Genomic DNA, 27,126 nt, shown 5'->3' on the forward strand with positions numbered 1-27,126 from the left:
AAGCAGACTTTTCACTTTCATTAGTGACACCGCTGACTGCTTAGCAGTTCCCGAGGCTATGAGCTCTACTCTCTGGGTGGAGGGAGAAAGGAAAATAGTTACCCTTTGAAAGAGAGCAGTTCCCAGGTTAGCTGAGGACCTGTCTTCCCCCAGCCAGAGACTTTCCAATCCTGTGTGGCAGAGTTAAGCATGTGCTCACGGCTTCCTGGGGCTTCTGGAACCCAAGTGGGAATGTAATAGCAGCCCCACGCTGCATGGATGGATACGCATCTTCGCAAAGGGGCTTGGGCCCTTAGATGCAGGCCTCTGTTCAAATGTCAACAGAGAGCTCATATGCCCATAACCAGGGTGACGGCGATGTAAAGGAATTGCCCTTAAAATGCGGAAGTATGTGTGTAGATGGTTGCACGCTTACCCCAGCGAGGCCTGTAGAAAGAATCTGGAAATGGTAGCATTCGCGCATTCTTTCCTTAATTCATTCAACCAACATTTATTGTGTGTGAACTTTGAGCCTAGAGCAGAGCCTGGGTGCCACAAATAAGTACCTGTGAATGAGTAAGAGAACACAGGAGTCTATGGCATTTTATTCTAGGTAGGAGGGACACATGATAAACGTGAGAGACTGGCCCTAGCCTTCCTAGGACTCTGGTTGGGGACTGCAGACACTTAGCTAGTCACTAGATCAATACACAAGTGAACATGGACTGTGTGTGTGTGTGCGGGGGGGGGGGTCCTGTAAAGAGAGCAAATGGTGATTCATGCATGAGAGAGAAAACAGAGGGAAGGGGCTCCTTGTAGAATAGAGAGAAGGTTCCATTTCTGATGCAGCCCAGAGAATAAGTCAGTGGATCAGCTGGAGACCTGGGAGAAGCACTTCCAGGCAAAGGGAACAGCAAATCCAAAGGCTCCTGGGCAGGAAGGTCCAGAGCAAAGGTGAGTGGAGGAAAAGCCAGGGGGGCAGTGTGGCTGGAGCATGGTAGAAGGGAAGGAGGGAGGGGCTGTGATAGGAAATTTGGATTATCTTTTTTTTTTTTTTTAAAGATTTTATTTATTTATTCGACAGCGATAGAGACAGCCAGCGAGAGAGGGAACACAGCAGGGGAGTGGGAGAGGAAGAAGCAGGCTCCTAGAGGAGGAGCCTGATGTGGGGCTCGATCCCATAACGCCGGGATCACGCCCTGAGCCGAAGGCAGACGCTTAACCGCTGTGCCACCCAGGTGCCCCTGGATTATCTTTTAAGTGGAGTGCAGAGATTAGCAAACCATGGCCGGTGGCCCAAACCTGGTCAGTTACCCTGTGGGGTAAGCACCTGACATTAGCTTTTTTTTTATTATAATATGAATGACTGATATTAACTTTTTGACTGCTGAGGTAGCCACTCCAAAGACATCCATCTCAAGTAAACACAGTGCCAGATACAGACAGGCCCTCTTACCCATAAATCCCTTTCTAGAGAGCTCTGGCTGATTTCCATAACTGACCCTTGGACCGCTTGCTTTTCCTTTCTGGAGCTTTAATTCCTACTCATAGCTTTTACATTTACCAATAAAGAGTGAACCCCTGAAACCCTAGGCACCACAACCTCCACCCCAGTAAAGACAAAACCCCAAGTCTGTGCGCGCTCTCTCTGCCCTCGACCTCACTGTGCGGCCCTGGATACGTGGTGTGTCTCCGGGCTTTGTGAGCAATAAGCCTCGTCTGGCCGAAGCTCTGTGACGGCTGTTGCTGAGAAGCATCCTGCCATTATACTAAGAACCACAAGGGCCAGTCCATCTGCAAGATTCGCTCCGGCAGAAATGCCTGCAGGGGCCGGCCACGGGCCCAGGTGTGCGTCCCAGGCAGCTCTAGCCAGAGCGTCACTGCAGAGTGGCGGAGACGGACCCAAGCCAACTGGGGTAGTCAGCAGGGATGCCTTGCGGCCCTTGCAACTAACCCAGGAAATGCCCTTGAACTGCAGCTGGCTACCCCAGGCGGGGAACTCCATCTGGGAAGGAAACACTGCTTCCTGGAGGTCTGTCGCACTATGTGCTTTGGCCTATTGCCTCTGTTGTGAGCTGCTCCTGAATCCATCCCAGAAATATCACTGCTGTCATAATAGTTCAGAGCTACATGATCAAGGGCACAGGATCTAACGTGACGATCAGACCACTAATTATAAAGGCCTTAACTGACAATTCTGTAAGTGAGGGTCCTCCGTGCCTTTAGGCCGAGGAGATGTGGTCACCACGCAAGGAGAGGCTCTGGGCTAAAGGCCCAGGGAAGGATCTTCCCATAGGTGAGGAGGATGGGAGACCTCCACCTGAGACCACTGAAACGGTGGGTCACACCTGGACTATGTGTCCTAACGCAGAGGAGTGAAAGAGCCCTGCAACAGGAAGCCAGCGGCACCAGAGGGAAGACACAACAAAGGCCAACAATCTCGCATCACCGCTTCACTCTCTGCTGTTGCTCCTCGTCCCTGACCTGAGGGGATACTGTGGGCCCACCCTTGATATGATATTGCTAAAAAGTTAATGGGTAAATAAAAATGTCCTAAACATCTGATTGCCAGTGCCTTCTGAGAACCCTAAGGAGCTCCTTGATAAATACAAACCTCGAAGGCTCCCTGGGCATTGCTCAGTGCCATGCATGCTTATTAGCAAGAGGCCAAGGCTCTCGTATGAAGCTCCAGAAGCCTAGGGGCTTTCCCCCAAAGACCCCGTGCGTAGCATGCTAGTGGAGGCAGACCCCAATCCCAGAGAGGTCTCTTGGGACATCCTGGCAAGGAAAGCAGGTGCCTAGGAAGAGGGCTTACAGTGACATCGTCCAGAAATGCTCCCAGTAACAACACATAAATTAAGAGAACAGGAGAAAAAAATCAAGAAGTAGTAACTGAGATAAAAAACTATACCTTAACTGAAATTCAAACCTAAATATTTCGTGCAGCAGGAAGGAGAGAGGGTAGCTATTTGTCTATCTTGGGTTTTTAGACCAGGCCCAGAATTGTTACTCTTGGCTGCCAAACCGTGTTAACTGGCCAGGATCTCTAAGGACCCTAAAATCTGTAAACTTCTAATGATCTACCCAGGCTATATGCTTGTTTCCTCCAAGATAACCACAGATGCTAGCCCCCTTGACTTTTCACTGAATGGGGCAGAAGCAAGGAACACGCCTCAGGAGGAGGGCCCTGCCAACACAGAAAAGCGGACAAGGGTTATTAAGAATCTGAGTGAGAAGGAGGGAGGAGGGAGGGCAAAGGCTGCTGGAGCCTCTCACAATCACACCAAGGCCCTCCCACTCCTTATTTAGGTATTTATTGCCTGGGGCTGTGCCCATCCTACCATCTCGTGATCACTGCTAAGGCTAACAGGAGTGGAATATACACGAGATGAAGTCCATCTCCCATTGTGCAAATTTGGCATGGTCCAATGGGTCTATCCTTTCCATGTCATAGTGACCCAAATGACCTCTCCATTTCCAACCCTGAGGAGGCCCCATTTGACCCTCAGTCCAAAGAATTCTTCCTACACCCTCCCAGCTACAGGGAAGTGCTCCTGAATTTTATTGGGACTGCTGGCACCATCCAGAAGGCACCAGATGGTGTTGACATGGCTGCCAGACACGAAGGAGGTTCCCACCCATGCACCCACACACTTCAGACTCCCACTGCTCCACGGTGTCTTCCTCAAACCAATTTCCCCTCAATGGAAAGGGTTCCCTACTTCCTCCCAACCTAGTTTGGCCCCTTCTGTGAAGGTACCAGAAAGCCCCTACTGGGAGTTATGAGAACCCAGGGATCCTACCCCTTAATCCCTGTACAGCCCGTTTCAAAATCTCTAAACCCCAGGCCCTAAAACCACCATTCTCCCAGCCACAGTCCCCTTCCGTCCTCTTGCTACACAGCTACCCTCTAGCCGCCCCCCAAACCTGTCCCCGCCACTCCCTCTGCCCCCTTCCCCAACCTCCAGGACTGGCAGCCACCTAAGCCCTTACCCCAGGAAAGTGGCACTCCCCAGGCTTGTCCCATCTCCCTATACCACTCTGGTGCCCCACTGGGACAATAAAAATGCACCACTCTTTTTGGCTTTTTTAGACACCAGGGCCCGAGTCACTGTCATTTGAGGCAATCCCTCGAAATTCTCAAACCGCATTACTGGTAAAACAATCAAAGGAGTGTAATCCATGTGGATGTAACTGGGTCCATTCACCTCAAACAGCTGCTTCTGGTGGTGGCCCCTGGCTTGCTCTTTCCCTGCTGTAGGCATGCACACACTGACGTGACGCCATACCACAGGAGCAAGGCCAAGTTCTTGGCCTTCCTAGTGGAACTCCCCAGATGGACACTGCTGACTCTTCCTCCTCAGGTCAGGATGGCAAACCCTCCCCAGTATTCACTCAAACGACAATGAATGCTTGTACCCTGTCATTAATGATATGCTTGAGATGGGACTCATTCAACTCACAATCTTTCAACACCCCCATTTGGCCATCACATGAACTAGCCACTAATGATGGTGGCTCACTATTGACTATTAAAACCTCAAGGCTCAGGTTCCCCTAAGGCTCCAATTCCTCAATGATTGAGGATGTATGACAGACCCAAGGAGAATCCTTTGAGGTCACTGACCTAGCGAATATGTTCTGCTCTGCTCTTCTTGGGGAGGACTCTTAGACCCAACTGCTTTCCCTCTGGAAGGGGCTCAGTGTACGTTTACGCAGTTCCCAAATGGATATTTAGACAGCCCTGCGATTGCACATAACCTCTGCCACCGGCATTTAAATACCTCTCCAGTTGGCAAGTGTGGCTTCTCACATTACACTGATGACATTACGCTGACAGGTCCCTCTGAAGAAGTGGTCCGAGCAGATCTGCACACCTTCACAGACCACTTATACCAACGTGGTTGGACAACCGCTCCCACACCATCCAAGGCCCACCCTCATCGGCCAAGTTTCTGGCCATCATCTGGTCCTCCAAAGGCTGAGAAATTCCCCCCACAAGCAAACATCAATTACCTACCATTACACCACCCTCTACCTCAGACAAGCACAACGCACACTAGATTTTCTCATGTTCTGGAGGGAACACATCCTCTGGGTCTAATTCTTTGCCCTATGTATGTAAGCCCATGCAAGTCTGCCACCTTATACTGGGGTGAAGCCCAACAGGGCACTTTGGAAGCTGCCCAGCAGGTGGTTCAACAAACCTCACCTTAGTCCCCACCACCCCACATTCTGACCTGAATCCTCAGCCCCACCTGACTATGCCTCCGGGCGTCTCTGGACCAAACAGGAGTCTACCTGGCGGCTTCCTATGGTGTTTTGGACTAAGCGCCTACCCCCAGCCCAAAACACTCTCCTTGAGCACCACTGTATTGGGCTCTCACAGAAACCAAGGCCCTAACCGGTACCCATGTGGCACGATTCTGTACCCAAGTTCATATAATGCCCAGGGCTAGAGATGCCTCCTTGATAAAATGGAAATGGTACCTCTACCAGAGCGCTTACCCCAGTGTCAAAGGCCTTTCCAAACTACAGGAGAATATGGCTTCCCTCACGCTCAGCCCCTGGCAGGAGAGGTTGAGGAAGTGATAGCGCCCCCAGCTACCTCCTCCTCTGGCTACTTGGGGAGCCCCTTCGGAGCAACCCTCTGAGGAGGACAGGGAGTCGGTGTTCTTCACCCATGGCATCGCCACCACTGTACACCATGCGGCTCGGTGGAGAGGCATTCTGCCCTGCGTCAGGCACCTCCCCGGAGCAGGAGCGCGCCAGCAGCTCAGCCCAGCTGGCAGAACTTGTAGCTACTCACCTAGCCCTGAAGGAGGCCATAAAATGGGAGTCTCGCACAGTGTCACGTTTTCACAGATTCCTTACGGGTTGGTCTGGCCCATGGCTACGGGACAAATTTTCTCGTACAAGGCCAGCCAATCTGGGGCGCCGAGATACCGAAGTCACTAGCAAGAGTTCCTGCCATTGCTGCTCGAGTCTCCGCACATGCTCAGCGCTCTGCACTAGGAGCCATTTTCAGCAACATGGCGGCTCCCTCACCGAGCCCTCCGCCCTCGCCCGGCAGAGACTCCTCAGGGAACCGATCCTTCCCACCAACTCGAATGGGCCCACACAACCTCAGGTCACAGGGGAATTCCTATATTAACATACTGAGCTCAAGTGGGGGACTCCCCATCGGGCAAGCCATGTTTGCGATAGACAAGTGCGTTCTCTGCTCCCAAGCCAAACAGCAGAGGCGATCCAGCCGGGGATTTTCCGCCGTGGAGACCGACACACACCTCCTGGCAGACTGACCTCAGCGGCGCCCTGCCCCTTTCTGCACAATCACCCACAATCTCCGATACTTACATAGGACTCGTCTTGGCGTCCCCCACCTGGAACTCCTCTTCAAAACAGGTCATCGGTTTCCTTCCGAAATTTATTCCTGTTCCCGTGGGTCACCAGGCATTACTGACTGACCAGGGCACCCATTTCACCTCTCGGGAGCCTCAACAGTGGACTCGCTAACGTTATATTTGGAACTTCCATCCGGGTTATCACCCCCTGGCAGCTGGCCCCACTGAGCATCTTAAAGACACGCTCCTTCTATGACTTTCAGACAATTACCTTCTTCTTAAAGACACACTCCTTAAATTATTCTCAGGTGATTAATTTCAATCCCTGAAATGGATCGATCTCTTGCCCCAGGCATTTCTAGCTGATAGCAGCACCACGGATATGCAGAGTTCAGCACAAAACACACCTGTTATTGTAAATAAAGTTTTATTGGAACACAGCTACACCCATTTAAGGATCATACACACCTTAGATCTGAAGTCGGTGGCGGCTTTCCTTTACAGCTGCAGAGCAGAGTAGTTGTAATAGAGATCATAGGGCCTGGAAAGCCTCAATTATCTGCTATCTGGTCCTTTAAAGACAAAGCTTGCCAGCCCTACTCTATTGTGTGGAATTTGGCTTGCAGGAGGGTAAGAAGGTGTTGAAATAATCTTTTAGACCCCAGATGGCACTCCTCCTGCCCCAGGGGCCACGTCAGTCAGCAAACCAGAACCTAGATAACTCCCATGTCCCAGTAAATGCTGCGCTTGACCAAAAAAATAGTATATCCATCCAGCCAGGCCCCAAAGCGAAGCCAACTCTGGGCTTTCTCACCCCCAGCAAGGTTGACGGTGTGGCCTGGCCAATTAGACCTTTTCTCTTTGTTTCTTCATTGTTCTTTATTTATCCTATAAAAGCTTCTTGCCTGTCACCCCATTCTGCGGTCCTCCGAAAGGAGACTTCCACTTCATGAGGTGTTAAATAAAGTTTGTGTCATCTAACTTGTCTTTAATCATGTTCTAACTAGGGTCAGGCAATATGGTTGGGAGACTGCAGATAAATAGACATGGATGTATTCAACATATATTTTTGGGGAAAAAAACAGAGAATTGGCTGTTGGTTTCACTGGGATCAGGGAGGAAAAACAATGGCTCCTAGGGGGTCTGCTTGGAGCCGGGTGTGGTAGCATTGACCAGATGTGGTGCACTGGGGGAGGGAAAGTTATAGGGCATAAAACAGCTCAGGATTTAAATTCATGGTTAATTCTGAGATGTCGATTAGACTTCATTTGAATGGAGAAGTTAGAAAATAGGATGCTGTTTAAGCCCCGGAGAGCAGAGAGAGACACCAGGAGAGAGTAAAGACGACGAAAAGCCCCAGAAAGGAAAATAAGAAGAGGGATGGAGGGATGGCAGCAAGTACCAACGTGGGGACGCCAACAAGTTAGGGTTTCTGAAAAGCCCCAAAGCTGGTTTGTCACACAGAGACAGAAGTTAGAAGGGACTGTCTCCCAGATCTTGGGGGATGCCCCCCAGGGAGGTCTGGGTGTGTTCTAGAGCTGACAGACATACTCAGATGTCTGACAGGCAGCCATTAACCCCACAGCCAGCGGGGTGGGAGAGAGATGGTGTCAAGCAGGCCCTTCTCCAGAAAGCAAGCCAGGGACCTGACCTCCTGCCTCTGTCACAAACAGACAGGTGCAGAGCCAAATGTCCCCCAACTCCCCTTTGGGCAAACTATCCAGAGAGAAAGAACCAAGAAAGGACTCACTTAGGCCCAGTGCCTTTTATATTTTTTCTGTTTAAAACCAATTTTATTGAGATATAACTTATAACAATAAAACATATCCATTTTAAGTATACGGTTTTGAGTCCTGACAAATGCACACACCCCTGTAAACACCACCACAATCAAAATCTAGACCATTTTCATCATCCCTAAAAGTTCCCTCAGCCCCTTGGTAGTAAATCCCCACCCTGTGTCCCCAGCCCCAGGCAATCCCCGAAAGGCTTTCAGTCATTATAGGTTGGTTTTTGCCTGTTCCAGTGTTTCTTATAAATGAAACTTTCTTTGTTTGGCTTCTTTCACTCAGTGGAGTGAGACACTTCTATCAGGAGTTTTTTCCTTTTTATTGTGGATTAGTATTTCATTGGTATGAATATCAGTATGTACGCCGAAGTTTGTTTATTCATTTACCTGTTGACGGACAGACATTTTGGGTTATTTCACGGTCTTTTTTTTGTTGCTATAAATGAAAAGAGCCTGTTTTTTTCTCTTTATCTCAACTGAGAATCACTTCCTCGCCTACAGGTGGGAGAGGAGAGAGGCCGGCATGAAGACTGAGCACAGCCTTTCTCACACATCAGTTCATCGGAGTCCTGCTAAATGATCTAAGCTAAGAGCACTTGTTAAATGAAGCTCGGGTGCTGGTCTGTACCCCAGGAGTTTCTGATTCGGTCGATCTGGGGTGGGCCAAGAATCTGCATTTTGGACAAGGCGTGCTGATGCTGCCGTTCCAAGGAAAACACTTGGAGAACCACTGGTCTTGGGGAACCAGGAGGCCAGGGAGGTGAAGCAGCCTGTCACGTGGCGCTGTACTCATCATAAGCCTTATTATATATACACAGCCCTATAGCTTCTCAGATACGTAGAAGCCTAGGATGGTTTCTCTCAACAGCTTTATTGAGGCATAACTTAACCTACCACAAAGTCACTTGTTTTGCGTATACAATTTGATGTTTTAGTAAATCTACCAAATTGGACAATCATCAACACAATGCAGTTCTAGAACATTTCCATCACTCCAGTCAGATCCTTCCTGACAATCTACAGTTAATCCTTGCTCCCAGTCCAGGGTCAGACAACCACTCATCTGCTTTCTGTCTTCATGGGTTTGCTTTTCTGGACATTTCCAGGAAATGGGACCATGCAATATGCAGTTCTGTGTCTGGCTTCTTTAATTTGGCATAACGTTATCGAGGGTCCTCTATGTTGTAGCATGTATTATTAGCACTTAAAAAAATTACCCAATAGTATTCCATTTAATTGTATGGATATACTGTTTAATTGTATGGATAGACCATATTTTGTTTATTCTTCAGTTCATGGACATTTGGGTTACTTCTTGGCCATTATGATTAACTCTTCTGTGCACATTCATGTACAAGTCTCCGTGGGGACATAGTTTTTCATTTCTTTTGCGTATATACCTACGAGTGGAATTTCTGGGTCATACGGTAAATTTAAATTTAACATTTTAAGAAACTGCTAAACTGTTTTCCAAAATGTACCATTTTATATTCCCACCAGCAATGTGGGGTCCATTTTCCTTAGATACATTTTTTAAATTTTAACTTAACTATTATTTTTAAAAGATTATATTTATTCATTTGACACACACACACAGAGCACACGCTTGAGCACAAGCAGGGGGAGGGGCAGAGGGAGAGGGAGAAGCAGAATTCCCGCTGAGCAGGGAGCCCAACATGGGGCTCGATCCCAGGACCCTGAGATCATGACCTGAGCCGAAGGCAGACGCTCAACCGACTGAGCCACCCAGGCGCCTCTGTTTTCAATGAGAGGAATATAAGAGAATTTGAGGTTAACTTTTGTGAAGAAATGTATTCAAAATACTGTTTACTAAATGCTTTGACTGCACACACAAGAGGGTGCTGACACGTTTCTTTACGCTGGTTTCTGTCTGGGCTGCACATTGGAATCATCAGGAGCTTTACACACTACTGCCGTCAGGCTACTACTTAGACAAGAACAACAGAGCAGAGGGGGCGAGCAGTGGGGCTTTAAAGCTCCCAGGTGATTCCAACGTGCCAGCTGAGCCCCTGATTAAAAAAAAGAAAAGGGGCGCCTGGATGGCTCAGACGGTGAAGCGTCTGACTCCTGGTGTCAGCTCAGGTCATGCTCTCGCGGTGGTGGGATCAAGCCGGGGTCAGGCTCTGTGCCCAGTGGGGAGTCCGCTTGAGATTCTCTCTCTCTCAAATAAATAAATCTTAAAAAAAAAAAAAAAAAAAAAGCCTGAGTCATTCACTGAGATAATAGTGGAATGGTTACAGCTGAAGAAAGGCTGTCCGTAGCATGAACTGAGCGAGCCTGGGGAAGTTTTTTGGCTCTAGAAGAACAAAGAATGTGCTCTCTGGCAAATAGTAGCTGCGATGATTATCCTCCTGGTGCTACTTCAACTTTTTCAGCCTTGTTGACCATGGAGGAGAGTTAATGGTAATTGAAGGTGGACGGATGGGGAATCCAAGCATTCAAAGGTCTGTTTGTTCTCGATGGAAGAGACTTGGAATGTGTTTAAGTGACACTAGACAGTCTGGGTGAGCAGGAGAGGGGGGAACCTTGGGGTGAGAATCCAGCAGGGAGCAGGGCGGTTCCCAGGCCCAGTGGTCTCAGAAAGCAGGAAGGGAAGGATGGCTCCTCTGCTTCAACAGGAGGTAGACGAGGGGAGCACACTGAGGCAGCCATTTGGTTTGCCAGCGGGAAGATGAGGGAATTCCCACCTCTGCGTTTGCTTTTGTTTTGCTTAGTGAATTGTGATGTAAGGTCCTCTTGCAGAGAGTGATGTGGGAGGCTGGGTGGGGAGAGTGGAAAGGATTTGAAACGGTCCTTTCAGTGTGAGAATGTATGCTCACCCGAGAAAAGTAAGCAGGGCTGCTGGGCAGGGTGGAGCGTGCAACCATGGAAGATCCTTCTGTTTCCCAGGACACTGACCTCTATTCTATCTCTCAGTCCCTGGGGGCAGGCAGAAGACAGCAGGCCGTGGACTTGATCCTGAGTAACATGATACGTCCACTGGGATTTAGAAAAGACAGAAGGGCAAAGGGCCTTGGGGTAAAGCAAGGGTGTTTCAAAAAGAATGGACCTTAAAATCCATGCTGGACAAGGGATGGAAAAAGGAGAATAAGCTGAAGGATTGAGAGAAAGTAGAGGGCCGCTGGGCTGGGGGAGAGGTTGTGGGCAGGGAGCGGGATGCTTAGATTATGTGATTATGCAGGGAGATAGAGGTGGCCCTCTTCAGTTACTCCACACTTAACACTGCTCCTTAAATAAAGATGAAAACCTGACCTGTGGTCCTTGGCACCCAGCTTGGCTTGGGCCCTGCATTTGTTCCAGGCATGCTGGTCTTTGTTGTCCAGACATATGTCTGCCTTCTCCTTCTGGATCCTTCCCTTGCCCACCACCCAGCTCCCACTTCTACTCCACACCGGTCAGCCCCCTCCACTGCTTGCTTTCATGGAACCTATATCTTCTTTTCATGGCGCTCATCTCGGTTTGGAATTACACATCCACTTGGGTGGTTATTTGCTTGGTGTCTGTCTTCTCACATCAGACTCCAGGTGCCGTGAGAGCAGGAACCACATCTGGGTTTTGCTCATCTTGTATACTCCCCACTTTGCAAAATACCTGTAGTGAGTGCTAGAAACTTTGGGGGGGTGGTTGGGGGTTAATTTGGAACCATAGGATTTAAACAGAAAAGGATGCTAGAAATCATCTGCTCTCTGTCATTTTAAAGTTGGAGAAACAGAGGCCTGGAGAGGTGGGAGATTGGTGTGGGGGGGTGATTTCTACACGGTCACGGCTGATGGCAGAATTGGAATGTCAATCCTGGCCTCTTTCTGGCTCAACCTGAGAACTATTCGTTTGTTTACCATAAATACCCTGGTTGGATTCTCTCCCTCGTCTGCCTTTTTTTTTTTAAGTGAGAAATAAAAACTGTCCTTAAACTGTATCTTCTGTGTTATCCAATCACAAAACATCAGACCACTGGTGGCAGACAAAATGACACCCTCTGGAAGAAGAGGGGACACCATTTTAAGGACCTGCCCCCATCCTCACCCTCACCAGCCTGTGGCAGTGATGGGGTGCCTTGTGGGAGCCGGGGCCATACTCCCCCTCTTCCTCCCCCTGCTGATCAGCCACCCAGCAATTAGTAAGAGGAAGAAGATGAACGAAGCTCACAGTGACTCATACTAACCCCCTGAAAGGTGTGAACTGGTCAGAGAAAGTTGCAAATCCCATTTTCTCCGGCCGCAGCAGGCCATCGTTCTCTGCACCGCCAGACGCCAGTCTGATTATGAGAAGAGGTTTGCACCATTTTCTCCAGAGGCTTCATGTTGCAGCAGTTTCCTTCGCGCTGAATAAAGCACGGGAGCCCTCTGGTGGTAGTTTGTAGAAAAATCCCGTGAGAGGGAGAGGTGGGCTTACTTGGGGTGAAAATTCTTTGTATCTCTCTCCCTTGCCTCCGCAAGCCGTTTCCAAAATCAGGCTCTACAAGTAAATCAGGGCCCTTATAAACTGTCCGAGCGGGAAGGCCCCAGTGGACCGCTGTTTTTGTGGTCCGGCTTCCAACGTGCCTGCCCCTCCGTGCCACACAGCTGTGAGTGATCGGGTGGTTTGAGACAGTGAGAAAGACAGGGCTGGAGAGGAGGGGGTGGGTGACAGACCCGTAATACTTGCAAATGCCCAAACTGTCTCACGGAGCAGAGCGGGGAAGGAATCCACATTGCCCGGGGCTGAGGAGGGTGGAGGACAGGCCGACAGCAGGCACCCGGGAACCAGGCCCGTGGAGGTCCGGCTTCAGCAAAGCAAGCAGCACCTGATTTCTCCGACCGCTTCTCAAAAGGCTGGCTGTATCTCCACCTGCTTTCCATTAAAAATTTCTTGGCATGCCCGTAGTACTTCAGCTCCGTAGTCTACCATGTTTGGTTCTCTGAAATTTTCTCTTCATGTCACAGCCTTTCAAAGGCAAAAATAAAAATCTGCACTATTTGAAAACATTAGGAAATAGATGTTGGAAAAAGTTCAAGATCACAAAGAGATCAAGACGGTTTAATAGTGATTTTTTTTTTATGGAAATCCAGTCATATCTGCTTGTACTCTTCAATACACTGTTACTTTGGACATTCACACTCCACTAGGAACATGACTTATTACAAAAGAGAGAGGGACGTTTAAAACCACATTTAATTTTTAATACAAAATCTGTTGCACTATTACAGAGGTGACCCCTTCATGCACAGATTACTCTAGCGTCTACCGTTCCGGAAGAGTAGAAACTGTACTTTCATTGTCCTCTCCCCACCCCAAACATGGGCAAACTCAGAGTCACTTTTATCTTTGTGCTCACTGGTGCCCAGGCAAGCCTGTCTTGTCTTTCTGTATTTCCATTCGCACGTTTGGTCTGTGAAAAGGGAATATGGAGCCGTGGAAATAGTTAGGGCCATCTTTACCTGGGATGGCTTCAAACTGGGCTTTGCCTACAGAGAGCGAAGATGCCTACTGGGCCCCACAGACAAAGCTCTGAAGATTCTATCTAGAAACTCACTGTCAATATGTCGAAGAATTCACTATTTCAGTTTCACAGCAAAAAAGGGAAAATAAAAACCCAAAAGGTATTTAAGGAAATGCTTTCCGATCCCATGCACTGTAGTCATGAGCTAACTTCTTAGATAGTACGACGTCAACAGTGGTTGCGTGTTTATTCGCACGTAACACCTCTAACCACATAGCATCTACACTTTTTCAGTGTATTTACAAATTCAACAAAATATCTACATATAAAAAGCTTTACTTAAAATTAAACTTGATGCAAGTTATGAGAAACCAATTTATTGGCAAATGAAACTGAGCATTCCTTCAACCATAGGTTGTTAGAGGATTTCATATTTGGAGGTAAACCACTTGATAGATAGCGTTGGTGAATACGGTAGGATGTGTATGTTTGTTTTGGAAACTGCAGATGTAATCCCTTTGACTGTTCGCCTTGTGAGCACTCGTCAGGTTTCTGAGAGTCGGAAATGTGTCCATAGTAATTTGCATACACATTGTTTAATGCTGCCAGAGAGTTTCCAAAGCTGCCACCTAGGTAAAGGCCTGGAGAAAAGCATTCCTGTTGCCATGCTGTTGTCTGCTTCTGGTTTGGAAATAGCTTTTTTTTTTTTTTTTTTTTTTTTTACAAAAATTCCCTACCGAATCGACCGCCTTCTGACCCAATTGGCTTGTTTGAATAGAAACCAGAAAGCCCACAAAATCAGCATGCTCTCCAGGTGGTGCTAAGGCTTTTTCTTTTTATACATACGGGGAAATGCGCCCTAACATCAATTGTCTGATTAATTTTATTTTCACATTCCCTTCCTTTCAGCAATGGCCGTTTCCAAGAACTCTGCTTTCTAGAAGTTACTTTGGGACCATGACAGGGAGCTAGGACTCTGCATCCGCGGAAGGCAGCGGGTTGTGGAATGCTTATTGTCTGAAGGCACTGCATGTGTCTTGCCCTGTGCTTTCTGGAATCATTTTCGAAACTGAAGTGGAGTGATTCGTTTTCGATTCTTTCGGTCTGGCGTACGTGCCAAAATGCATTGCGATACACATTGTTTATGCCTAAAAACAACTGACCATAGAGAAGATGTGAGAAGTCGAACACTGTGCTGCAGTAATACCCAGAGAAGTAAGAAGGCTACGGAGGAAAAGGGGCAGAGGCCGGTCACAGAGTCTCAGCAAAGCATCAGCAAATGCGACGGTCGTCATGAACTCATATAGCAAGGATATCCTGTACATACTGTTGCTAACAGTCTCCCAAAAAGGCTAACGACAGCTAGACACAGAGTCACCAATTTCAAAACAATGTCCACAAAGACATTGGAGTTCTAGAGAATACTACAGTAACACTCTTGACAATGAAAACGGAATTCGTGTTTCGGGGGTTCAGCCGAAGAGAGTATAATCAAAGTATCACACCATGTTTCGATAAGGTACACAGGTATTCCTTTATGTGTAGCATTTTTCATGCATCGTATTGAACTGTCTCCCGAAGAGCAAATAACGTGATCGGTTGATGATGCTGTATTATTATTATTATTTTTATCAGTTCTGAACAAGAATACCTATTGTGAATGAAAAAGGATGCACTTTGCACTGCAGTTCACATGAACAAATCATCTGAGTTATGTTCTTGTTTGCACCGCTCTCATAATATCAACAGCAGAACACATACTTTCTGCCTGTGTGTTCCCAGTATGAGAAGGCAGACAAACAAGTGCTTAAGATCAACATTCTAGAGAAATGGGATATTGGCAGAGCGTTTACAGATTAAACAAAGGAATTCATGGCATTGACAGGAGAAGGTGCTTCTGAGCTTTCGTTTCCTTCCACCGGTTCTTTCTCTTTCTTACCACTGTATTGTCCAATAAAGGAGCCGTCCTCATTGAACTGGCCATTCACCCCCTCTCCATAGTCAACTAGGCTGTCATCACTATCTTCTTTCTTCACTGTCCTGTCTGAAGGTGTTCGACTGCCTTTTTTCAAAGGCTTGTGGTCTTCGGCATCACTGGAAGAAAGAGACAACGTTTTCGTCGGGATCGGCATTTAGGTGAAAGGTTGTGTCCCTAAAGGTCATGCAAGCAGGTTACGACAAAGCGTGTGGAGTCGCGAGCCTCGCTAGCCAAACCGAATCGTCAGGTGGACTCCAATGGCTGGGATGTGGTTGGGATGAAAATCAGGTGCCGGAATGGTTTAATCATGAAGTCTTCAGCAGGCGGATGGCTTCTCACTGCGCATGTCAATGTCAATGACTGCTTCTCACCCCCGAGTTGGAAGCAAGTGAGAAATAGTCACAGGTATTAAAAAAGGAAGACGCGAGGAAAGCTGAATATCATCACTACTTTGAATTCAAAGGAAGGGACAAGCTTATGGCAAGTAGAGAAGTTAGTACGTTAAACTCTGTGAGATTCTCGGATTCCTTGGATATGAATGGAGAATGATTTTGGTTAAGTGTGAAATATGAGGAGTTTTCTGAGCAAGAGGAAGCAAAATCCTGCTTTTCAAATAATTTTGTTATTGAGTGCAGGCCAGACTTGTAAACTTTCACCTTACCTTTCAAGAGACCTAGAAATTCCATTAAAAGGATGCAGAAGAAACAAATGAAAACAGCCTAAGAAGAAAAGCAAAATCCTTATACTGATAGTAAACAGTATTTTTTTTTTCTGTCAGAATTTTAGTTAATGGGTCAAGACTGATTAATTGGGAACGAGGCACAGTGGAATTTCAAAGCACTACCCTTGTACTATTAATGGCATGTCAATATATTCTAAAGAGCGTGAATGATTCAAAAAAAGTCAGAGGAAATTTTCTCTGTGCTCTCTTCTCCCAGTGTGGTATGTAGTCTATCTGTGTCGGATGGGAACTGAGAAGCAGATTTTTAAAAACATTATAGAACTCAATTTCCCCCCCTTTATTTATCTATGAAATCCCTTAGCACAATATCCAGCAGTAGGAGAGTGTGTTTTAGGACACCCGCCCATACGGTCGTGTCACGAGGAATGCACACTGACTGATTCTTTAAAAGGAAACATTCGGTTTAAAAAAGAAAAAGAAAAAAGGCCACGAGAGCATTCTGTTTCCTTTCGAAGGACAAAAATGCAAGGCAGAATAGGAAACACAAGCAATAGTAGTTAAAAGTGGAAAGGCGTAATGTCAAAGAGGTTGCGTCAGCGGCCGTATTTCACCTGGCAATTTGTGCCAGGCTTTTACTGTTCCCTGTGTCTCTGACAGTGACTTTGTTCTAGCCAAGATACACACATTTCGAGATGCACAAATACTCTGGCTCTTTGGCCAAGAATTCCTACGAGGGTTTTCAGTGTTTCTCCAAGAAGAAAATCTCAACACTGAAAAAAATAATACTTCCTCAACAGAACACAGGTATCTGCTACTGGAAATTACCAGCTGCAACAAGACCCAAGTTCTTGTCACAGGCCAGTAAGCAAGATGATTGGCACTGCTAACTGACAACCGGGGAGGGATCACAGGACCTTGGAGTGACCTGTGTTTGGGGCCCTTCGGGGGACAGAGCCTCTAATCTCCAGCGTACTGCAAGTATAAGGTGCACATCTTTAATCATTAACCTCTAGGCTTTGCTTGAATACTTCCTGCGACGCACTGCTCCTGATTTGGTGAGGCCTTACATTCCACTGAAGTGTTCAATAATGAGCGGATTTTTGTCACCTGGATTCCACTAATTCTTCTTACTTTATAGGACTAGTGTTCCAAGGACCATACCACAGGAAATTCTAGTCTGTGGCAGTACTTTGATCCAGCCATCTATCCATGCATTCAACCAGTCACATATCCAATACATGTTTATCGAGTGCCTACACTGATACTGTTCTAGTCAGTGGGGATATAGCTGCAAGTGAAACAGACTGAAACCCCAAATCCATGAAGCCTACTTCTAACAGGGGAAGGTGCAGAAAATAAACAACCGGCATATGAAAACATTAGCTCCCTGGTGTGTCAGAAGGTGATTAGTGCTACGGAAAACATGGAACTCTGTAAAGGGGATGGACGGTGTCAGGGGAGGGTGTAGAAGTCGACAATGAAATAGGGCGTCTGCGGAAGGCCTCAGTAGAAATGACATCTGAGCAAAGACTTAAAAGAGTTGAGTTGGCCAGGTGGATACCTGGAAGGAGAGCCATTCTGGCAGGCGCAGCAGGCAATGCAAATGCCCTGAGGCGGCAGCAAGCCTGGCACGTTCTGGGAACGGGGAGGAGCTTGTGTGGCTGGAACTGAAGGGGAGAGAGAGAGCAGAGTTAAAGTAGGAGGTGGCAGGGCTAGATCAGGGGATTAGTGCAAAAACACAGGAGTCAGTTGACTGTGACCTGGACAAGAGTGGAACACTGGGGTCACACGAAGTGGTTAGATGATGGACATATTTTGAGGGGAGCACCGGAAGGATTTTCTGATGGGTTGGATGTGGAATAATAGAGAAAAAGACACCACCAAGATTTTCTGTTTGAGCAACAGAAAGGATGGAATTACCGTTACTATGGAGGGCAGCGTGTTTGGGGTGGAAGGTCAAGAGTTCAGTTGCGGACATGCTAAGTTCGCTATGTCAGAGGAACTACTCCTTTGATCGTTTTATGAATCTAGTATAACACCAATACCTAAACCATCAAGAACACTTTGAGAAAGCGAAATTACCGGTGAATCTCATTCAGGAACCTAGATGAGCAAATCCCAAGGAAATCATGAGCCCATGGAATTTAGCAATCTACTAAAAGGACACCATAGCATGACCAAGTTGGGTTTATTCTAGGGAATGCAAGTTTGTTTCAGCATTAAAACATCAATTCATGTTTTTCCATTTTAGCAGAAGGAAAAAAAAAGTGTTATAATTATTTTAGTGGATTCAAAAGAAGGTATTTGGTAAAATTCAACACCCATTCACAACAAAAACTTCAATACTCTAGGAACATAAAATATCTTGATTGACCTGATTATGGTATTCATAAGAAACTTGCAGTGAACATCATCTTTGATGGTGAATGTTGACAGATTTCTGTTTCACATCAGAAATCACAGTAGGGATGCCTGTTCCCATCACTTCTAACCAAAACTGCATTGAAAGTACTAAGCAACGTGCAAAAAGAAATAGAAGGCATATGTCGTTGTTTGTAACCCATACAGTTACATGTATGTAAAACACCCAAAAGCATCTACAGGCAAACATTAGAATAGAAAGAGAGTTTGGTAATGTTGTTAAATACTATATTAGCAGAAAGTCAATTTTCTTTCCATAATTGCAAATAATTGGAAAATGAAAATTTCCAAAAAATGATTCCAGCTAGATCATACAAATATGAAGCACGTAAGAACAAAATAAATATAAACGTGTCAAGTTCTCTCTGAGGAGAATGAAAGTTTTATTCAGTTATTAAAGAAGAGCTAAATAGGGGCGCCTGGGTGGCACAGCGGTTAAAGCGTCTGCCTTCGGCTCAGGGCGTGATCCCGGCATTATGGGATCGAGCCCCACATCAGGCTCCTCCACTGGGAGCCTGCTTCTTCCTCTCCCACTCCCCCTGCTTGTGTTCCCTCTCTCGCTGGCTGTCTCTCTCTCTGTCAAATAAATAAATAAAATCTTTAAAAAAAAAAAAAAAAAAAGAAGAGCTAAATAACTGGAGGAACATACCATAAATGTGGACGGGCGGACTCAAATATCGTAAGTATGTTAACCTTCTTCATATTGGTCTTAAATTCAATTTATTTCCAATAAAAACCCAACAGGTTTTTACAGGGATCTTGGCGAGCTGATTCTTAGCCGCAGATGTAAATGAAAGGGCCAGGAATATCTAAAAAATTCTTGTGGAAGAATAACAAAAGTTGGGGGTTTTGACTTATCAGATATCAAGACTTATTAAAAGCTACAGGATTAGGATAGTGTGGTTTTGATGCAAAGATAGACAAATCAAATAAAGGGCTCTGAAATATTTGGGAGATCTTTCTGTTGGCTTTATTCCTACATCATATTTTTATGCTGTCATAGCTGGGATTATTTTTAAAATCCTATTTTCCAACTCTTTGCTGGTACACAGAAATGTAATTGACTTCATGTTAATTTTGTGTCAACAACATCACTAAATTCTTTAATGAATTCTATTATTTTCCTGATTCATTTGGATTTTTACACACGCAATCCTATCCGTTATGAATAGTGACCAGCCAAGAAGGGGATCCCTTGAAGCTTTTTTTTACGTAGGCTCCACACCCAGCGTGGAGCCCAATGCGGGGCTCGAACTCACCACGCTGAGATCAAGACCTGAGCTGAGATGAAGAGTTGGATGCTTAACCAACGGAGCCACCTAGGCTCCCCACATCCATTCCAGCTTAATTCATGGTCATAGTGGGTAAGAGAGAATCTACAGCAACGTAGGTTGTGCTTGAAAGAAAGAGAAGAAAGAGGGGTGTTCTATCCATACAGAGTCTTTCCAGGAAAGCTGTTCAAAGGCAGCTCAAGATCTTTCTAAGACTGGTTTTTAAAAAGTGGTGCAATGTAATGTCATACTTTAGTTAGGATCGGGTTAAATGGGAAAAAAAACCACATGAGGCACCAGCCCAGTGCCCGGCATGTGACTTGTGCCCCTCAAATAGGACTCATCTCTCTACCATCACACCTCGTCGCTCCAGACAAGGCCCCCACCTCAGAGAGATTCTTTTTCTCACAAATACCCTGTGTAACACACACACTTAGAAATTTCCAGAGGTGATGCCTGGTTACAAGCCTGTGTTGAAGCACTGTATGAATGCTTGCCTTTTTTCAACTCAAAGATGAATTTTACAATGAAAGAGTAAACAAACTTGCTTTTGACACTGTGTCGGGGAAGTCACTCTGTCAAGTTTCAGTGTGAAACAGCCTCCCAGAGAAGAGGGATTTAGAAGTTGCAGAGGATGACTTAAAAGCCATATACTTATTTAGCTACATGGTATTCAAAGATTAAAAATATTCAGCCACATTTTAAGAGAACTGTTAAGGACAAAGATTCAACAAATTTGTAAATAAGTCATAAAACAGTACATGTGGCTCCTATATATATATATATATATATATATATATATATATATATATATATACACACACACACACATATATATAGATATATTTTAAGATTTTATTTATTTATGTGACAAAGAGACAGCCAACGAGAGAGGGAACACAAGCAGGGGGAGTAGGAGAGAAAGAAGCAGGCTCCCAGCGGAGGAGCCCGATGTGGGGCTCGATCCCATAATGCTGGGATCACGCCCCGAGCCGAAGGCAGACACTGAACGACTGCACTACCCAGGCACCCCTCCAATATATATTTTTGATCCTCATAGCCGTGAATGAAGATGGTATTGCAGTGTAAAGGAATGCTCACATCACGGTACCGAAACTTAGTTCACGTCACGTCCTCTGGGAAGACTTCTCACATCCCCTTCCTTCCATCCACCCAGTCGGCTTTGGCTCCCAGCCCCTGCTCCCTTGGCACCTGATCTGTATCTCTTTCCTAGCACTTTTCACACGATGCTGACTGTCCTTTTACTTCCCTGGTCCCTCGCTAGACTAGAAACTAGTGAGATAACATTCTATCATCTTTAATATCCCCACAGCCTGGCATACAGTAGGCACTCAATAAATACTGGTTGAATGAATGAATTCATTGTAAAATGACAACAGAAGAGATGGTGGGCATTTTTAGAAATTTTTCAGGCTTCTAAGATCAGAAAATTTTCATTCCTCGTGAATTTCATGATGTCAGACAAAGCATTGGAGTAGAGATGGTTTTTTTTTTCCTTTCTCTTACCCTCAGGATGAATTTTAAGTTCACCTTTTTTGCAGTAACACTTCATTCAGGGTTATGCACACAGGAAGTACCCACTGAACGTCTACTGACCAAAATCCAGCAACAACAGACAAATCCGTGATCCTTCGGTCTGACTCTCCTGTGGTCACCATCCCACCACCGCCAAACCCTTCTGTGGTTTGATTGACCCTCGGTGACCCCAACACTCCCTCTAAATGTCCATCATTATTTATAAGTTTATGTTTGTGAGCAGAATAAATCTAAAGTAGACCGTACAGGTGACCCATCTTCACATCATTCGAGCCCGAGGAGCATGGGTTAGCATGCTTGGAACAGAACCACGGTCACGTGAATGACAAGAGTCCCGTGGCCACGGCCTCCACGTATGCTATGGGTTCAAGTACCACGGTCATTGGCTTTATGACCCAGGTTCATTCTGGTTTCTAAAGGAATGGATCTGAAGAATTAAAAAAATACTTACATGGTTGGTTGCATTGTTTCTCTGATTTTTCTATATGCTAGTAAGGAGGCAGATCCTACTGTCTGTATAATTAAAGAAACAAACAAAGAAAGCTGCAGGCTTCCACCAAAGGGTCACTGCTTGGGGGTGGGAATTGGAGGGAGGGCACAAGGTTACAGCTGATGGAAAAAAAAATAAAATAAAATCTGGCCACTGAAGTTCCATCCCTCTTTGCACTAGGATATATCCTCTGGCTCAGAGCCAACCATGTAGAAACTGTTTCATCCTCAAGCTGGAGAACGAGCAAATCATAAAGAGAATTAATTTACATTTAGCAACAGCCCTAATTTTGTCTGTGTCGGCGTGTGATCCGCATATTAATTGATTTTCCGAATGAGAAAGAATAAGCATCAATAAATACTACAGAGCTCAAAACTTCCAGAAGGTGCAAAGCAGAGAAGGGACCCTGGTGATTTAGGAAGGAGAATGACACTTCAATGTATTATTTAAAAAAAAAAAAAAGAATCTGTTGGAATAAACAGTTGGAACCGTTTTCATTCATCGTAACATCTAAGAAACTAAAAGTCTTTTTTTTTTTCTTTTTAAGTAGAAAAGAATCCACAGGGAAAAAATTCTGAGGTAATGTCAAGAAGTCACAGGATGAAGCCACAGCCGTAGCAAAGGGTGGTTGGGTATTTGGGAAAGTGATTTCACTTGTGGGATTGATTGTCCTTATGGACTTGCAGTTTCAGTCAAAAAAAAAAAAATTACTGGGTTGTTTATTAAGTTTTAGACACCCATCAGAACCTTCCCCTGGCACCTCCCATATCAATGTATTTGCATGTGTGACAAATATTTTTGTCTTCACACATGAACCAATGGGTCTGTACTCCATAGGCCCAAAGAAAAGTCTTTCTCTTCTGAGGAATTCAAGGCATGACTTAAAGATAGCCATGTGAAAACGCTTCACAAACATATCACACATGAATGAACACCAAGACAAAGAAATATGGCCAAAGAAATGTAAGCACAATGATCATGAGGCCAGTTGCCAAATACTTGCCATGTACTGCTCTGGAACCCCAAATCATATTAAAGGTTGTTAGTAGACATCTCATGGAGGAGGTTAGAAATCGTAGCAACTAGAAGTCTTCAGTGGTCATCTAATATTTGAACAACTGAATCATTTTATGGGTGAAAGAAATGGAGACCCAGACACAACAAGTGTCATATCTAAAGGAATCAAGGGTATGGCTGGGTTGACGGGAAAACTAACAGTTTCTTGATTCCAAGCGAGTTCCCATTCGGCCTCGATTTCCATCACATTTCTACGGAGTAGGCAGCATGGTTGCCCTGACAATGTCACATTATATCAGACCCTGGTTTCACACCACTGTAGAAGCAAGCTGACAATTGGGAGCCATGAGGCGAGCAGTACATCGCCAGAATCATTTAAGCATGATGATGGACAACAGGAACCCATCACCACGAGAGGAATGCGGGAGGGGCCATGCTTTCTTTCCAATTCATGCCAATACGGAGGTGTTTCAGGCTACATTGAAGATGTAGCTTCATCGCGAGCAAGAAGGGAGCGGTGTGCCTATCCTGTGTAGCGTTCTAGCCACAAGAACTCTAAGAAGAAGTTATTTAGTCATTATCGCCTCACCTGCTTTACGGGAAAACCATGTAGAAGAGTGAATTAAATTAGTGAAGACTGCAACTCACCCAGCGTCAGACGTGGCTTCCCTAGGCTACGGCCATCTGCACACTGCCCTACCGCGTACTGTGGGGCGGGGGGGGGGTGGGCCAGGAAGCTTCCACAGGAAGCTCCCAGAGTCAACATGTGACATCAAGACAACCCTCACTAGACATCTTTCTGTATCGTGAAGTACAGAAATTCCGAGAAGTTTTTACAAATCATAATCCTCTCTGTCGAAGAGACTCTCAGAGTATCCAAAGGCTTAGGTGCTGAGGCACAAAGCCTGAGCACTTGTAACTGCGTGGAAACCGGTATGAAACCAAATGTATCCAAAATATATGGCTTTTCTCAATCAGTTATATTTCTTATCTTTGGCATTACTTAGCCCCTCATGATATTGACATGGAAATACCAAAAATGAGCTCCAGAGATGGGTAAAAATTAGCACAAATATCTATAAATGTCAACTGGCCATCCCAATAGGGAAATATTTTATTTCACCTAAAAGCCTTTTCTTTTGCCAAAAAAGGCTCAATCTGGGCTCAGTGCATATTCAAAAGACTGTATTTTTATAATCAAGAGGCTGATAGAAAAAACAAGGTATAAAGGCATTTTATAAATAGAAGTACTCCTTTGGAACACCCAAATCCCAACTTTTTAAAGGAATAAATATAGAGCTTGTTTCTGATTTTAAACATATCTAAAATAATCAACTAACTCTTTTTAAAAAGACATATAAATCCTAGGCAAGAATATCTTTATTTAAAGAGTCTCTCTCCCTCTATCTCTGACTCCTTCTGTCTTTTCATGACTTAGCACATAGGTTATGTTAAAATTTATCCTTAATGATGGAGCCAAGCCAAGAATGTATTATCAAAGTTCTGTGAATTAACACACTGCCTAGAGGGCTATGATATTCTTAATAATTGACAGCTTCTAAAAGAACCTTGCTATCCTTTCATGATTAATGGATAGGATATGGGTATTTCTTTTGGAAAAACAAGCATCAAATCCAGGATTAAAAAGAGTAACACCAATTTATAAACTCACTACTTAGAAAATGACAGGTGTAGTTTCCTTTATAATGCAGGTTTTGTAGGGTCTTTATTGTTGTTTTAACTCTTATGATAACACACCAGCTTTTCCTAGGTTGAGCAATACAGCAACGCCTCTGGAAAAATATGGCGGAGTCTGCCTGGCACTCTGTCTCCAAACCTATGACTAAAGTGGAAATTTATTTTTTAACGAAAAGTGAGAATATTTTCATTGTGAGGGATGTGTAATCACGTAGACATGGAAGTGTTCCTAAACTAATTTTTGGGGAAAATATGAGATGCCACAGAGCCTGTTCCTGGCCTCATCCTATGGGCGGGAGCCTGCATGAGCGCGGCGTGTGTGTAGGGCGGGGAAGGTGAAGGGAGTCTGAATGGCAGCAGCTCACCTGTATTCTCCGAAAGTGCCATCGTCTTCCTTCATAGGCTGAATTTCAGGATCCGCATGAGCGTCTTCCTTCTCTTTGACTAAAACATTTCAAAGCGATAAGATTACCTATGGGTTCCATGTTCCCTTATTCAAAGTTTTAAAGACTCTACTCTCTGAGATGTATAGCAGTAGAAAATAATTCTATACACAGAAGACGTTCTAGCACAACAGATGGATTCTGTGGCCATGCAAATACTTCGCTGTTTAGTCTCTTTGAGACCAACTAAGAGAATGAACATTTGTTAACATTCAAAGTTGACTTCCTGTGAGCATCTTACTGATGAAGGAGTTAAGTCTGAAGTTTCTAAGATCTCTCCCCTACTTGGCCCATCTATGTATTAACTATATTCAAAGTTACAAATTGTTTCAGCACATCTCTTCTTTCGCAGATTTTTTTTTCTTGTCACTGAAGGGGAAATGGCCAGGTAAAGAAAATATAAATTCATCGGAGCCACTGACTTGAAGAAAACATTAGCCGTAGAGGAAAAGCAAAGTTCCACGTCATGATATCAAGACTCAGTTCATGTGGTACTTCCTCTAGAAGACTCCATGTACCCTCCCCCCTCTGCCTGTTGGTTTTAGGTGTGGCTCCTTTGACTTAGGTGGAGCCTAAGGAAACAGAGTCACTAGTATCTTCAGAGAACAGAGTGAATTTACTCCCCCAAATACCTTCTGATCCTTGACAATGCTTAGGCTCCCATTATTAAAAAAAGGAATCAAAAATGGTTTGGACAGAAAGTCCACATGTATGACTCCCATTATTTCTTTACAGTTTAGAATAATTATGGGGGCGCCTGGGTGGCGCAGTTGTTAAGCGTCTGCCTTCAGCTCAGGGTGTGGTCCCGGCGTTCTGGGATCGAGCCCCACATCAGGGTCCTCCGCTGGGAGCCTGCTTCTTCCTCTCCCACTCCCCCCTGCTTGTGTTCCCTCTCTCGCTGGCTGTCTATGTCAAATTAATAAATAAAATCTTCAAAAAAAATAAATAAAAAATAGGGTAATTATGTAGCATTCTAAGGCAATTTTCATCTTTCTTTCTTACCTGGATATTTACCACCCTTGTTTCTTCTGATGAAGCAAACAATCAGCAAAATTAAGATAAGGAGAGCGACAGCACACATCAGACCGATGAACCAGCCCTGAGTCGCAATGTCCACCTGCCGGCTTGCCATTGCTGGAAAACAGATCAGGGGTGTCAGGGGGCATGGCTTAAGGGAGACAGGAGAACTGTTGTAGTCTCTTGCAGTAAAAAGCTACCATAGTATATGAGCTTTTATACATTTTACACGCGTCCCCCAATTGAAATCTGTCAGTTATCCATCAGGAGTTATATAAAAACTTCGAAAAATCTTCATTAATTAAAAAAATTCAAATAGCGAAATCTGAACGCTAATACCATCAAATGCTAACGAATCCTGCTAAACAGTGTGTTCACGGTTATTTTAACTATATATTTTCAATAGAAACAGTCCCAGGTCAGTTTTTAAAAGTACTGTCTACAGATAAGCTGTACGTTAAGTACGATAAGAACATAAGACCGAATTTTAAACAGAACAGAATGTATACATCTAATGGAGTATTTTTCCTTCAAAGCAACCACTTTTGGAGGCTAACCTATCAATGCAATGATGTTGCCATTTTACAAAATATTTTGGAAATCTTCTTTTAAAAAAGAAAACTTTCCAACCAAGAAACCTGTCCACATAAGATAGCCAGCCTTATTATTTTATATAACATCTCCGTTTGTACCTAAAACATTACTTAGATTTGTTATTCATCTCACTTACAAGAGTTGGTTCTAAAAGATTTTTGGAAATTTCTGAAGAATCCAATTTACCCTCAAAGGATCAATATTCGATATTCAGTATTGCTTTGGATCCATTTAAAAGACTTTGAAAGGTATCTTGATTAGAGGAATCATCCATGGAATAAATGACCAGCTTAAAGAGAAAATACTCATTCACATGTATACATAGCCTTTGTGGTCATCTATTCTGTTTGAGTCAATAAACGTGAAGCCCCTTATTCAACTAGTCCCAGTATGCAAATTTCCTACG

General features: G+C 45.0%; 1 protein-coding gene across 3 annotated transcripts in view; it reads right to left on the reverse strand.

Moving 5' to 3' along the window:
• Positions 1-8,964: 8,964 nt before the first annotated feature.
• NRCAM (neuronal cell adhesion molecule) overlaps positions 8,965-27,126 on the reverse strand; it is a 278,867-nt gene continuing 260,705 nt past the window's right edge. For all 3 annotated transcript variants that reach the window (XM_087861196.1, XM_087861194.1, XM_045793477.2), the window contains 3 exons: positions 26,112-26,243; positions 25,032-25,110; positions 8,965-15,646 (listed from right to left, as the gene is read on the reverse strand). In XM_087861196.1, the coding sequence (XP_087717322.1) occupies positions 15,409-15,646; positions 25,032-25,110; positions 26,112-26,243 (449 nt within the window). In that variant the 3' untranslated portion in view covers positions 8,965-15,408. The remainder of the gene's footprint in view (positions 15,647-25,031; positions 25,111-26,111; positions 26,244-27,126) is intronic.

This window comes from Ursus americanus, chromosome 3 (assembly GCF_024610735.1).
Source record: "Ursus americanus isolate L20-20 chromosome 3, mUrsAme1.1.p, whole genome shotgun sequence".
NCBI classification, from domain to species: domain Eukaryota; kingdom Metazoa; phylum Chordata; class Mammalia; order Carnivora; family Ursidae; genus Ursus; species Ursus americanus.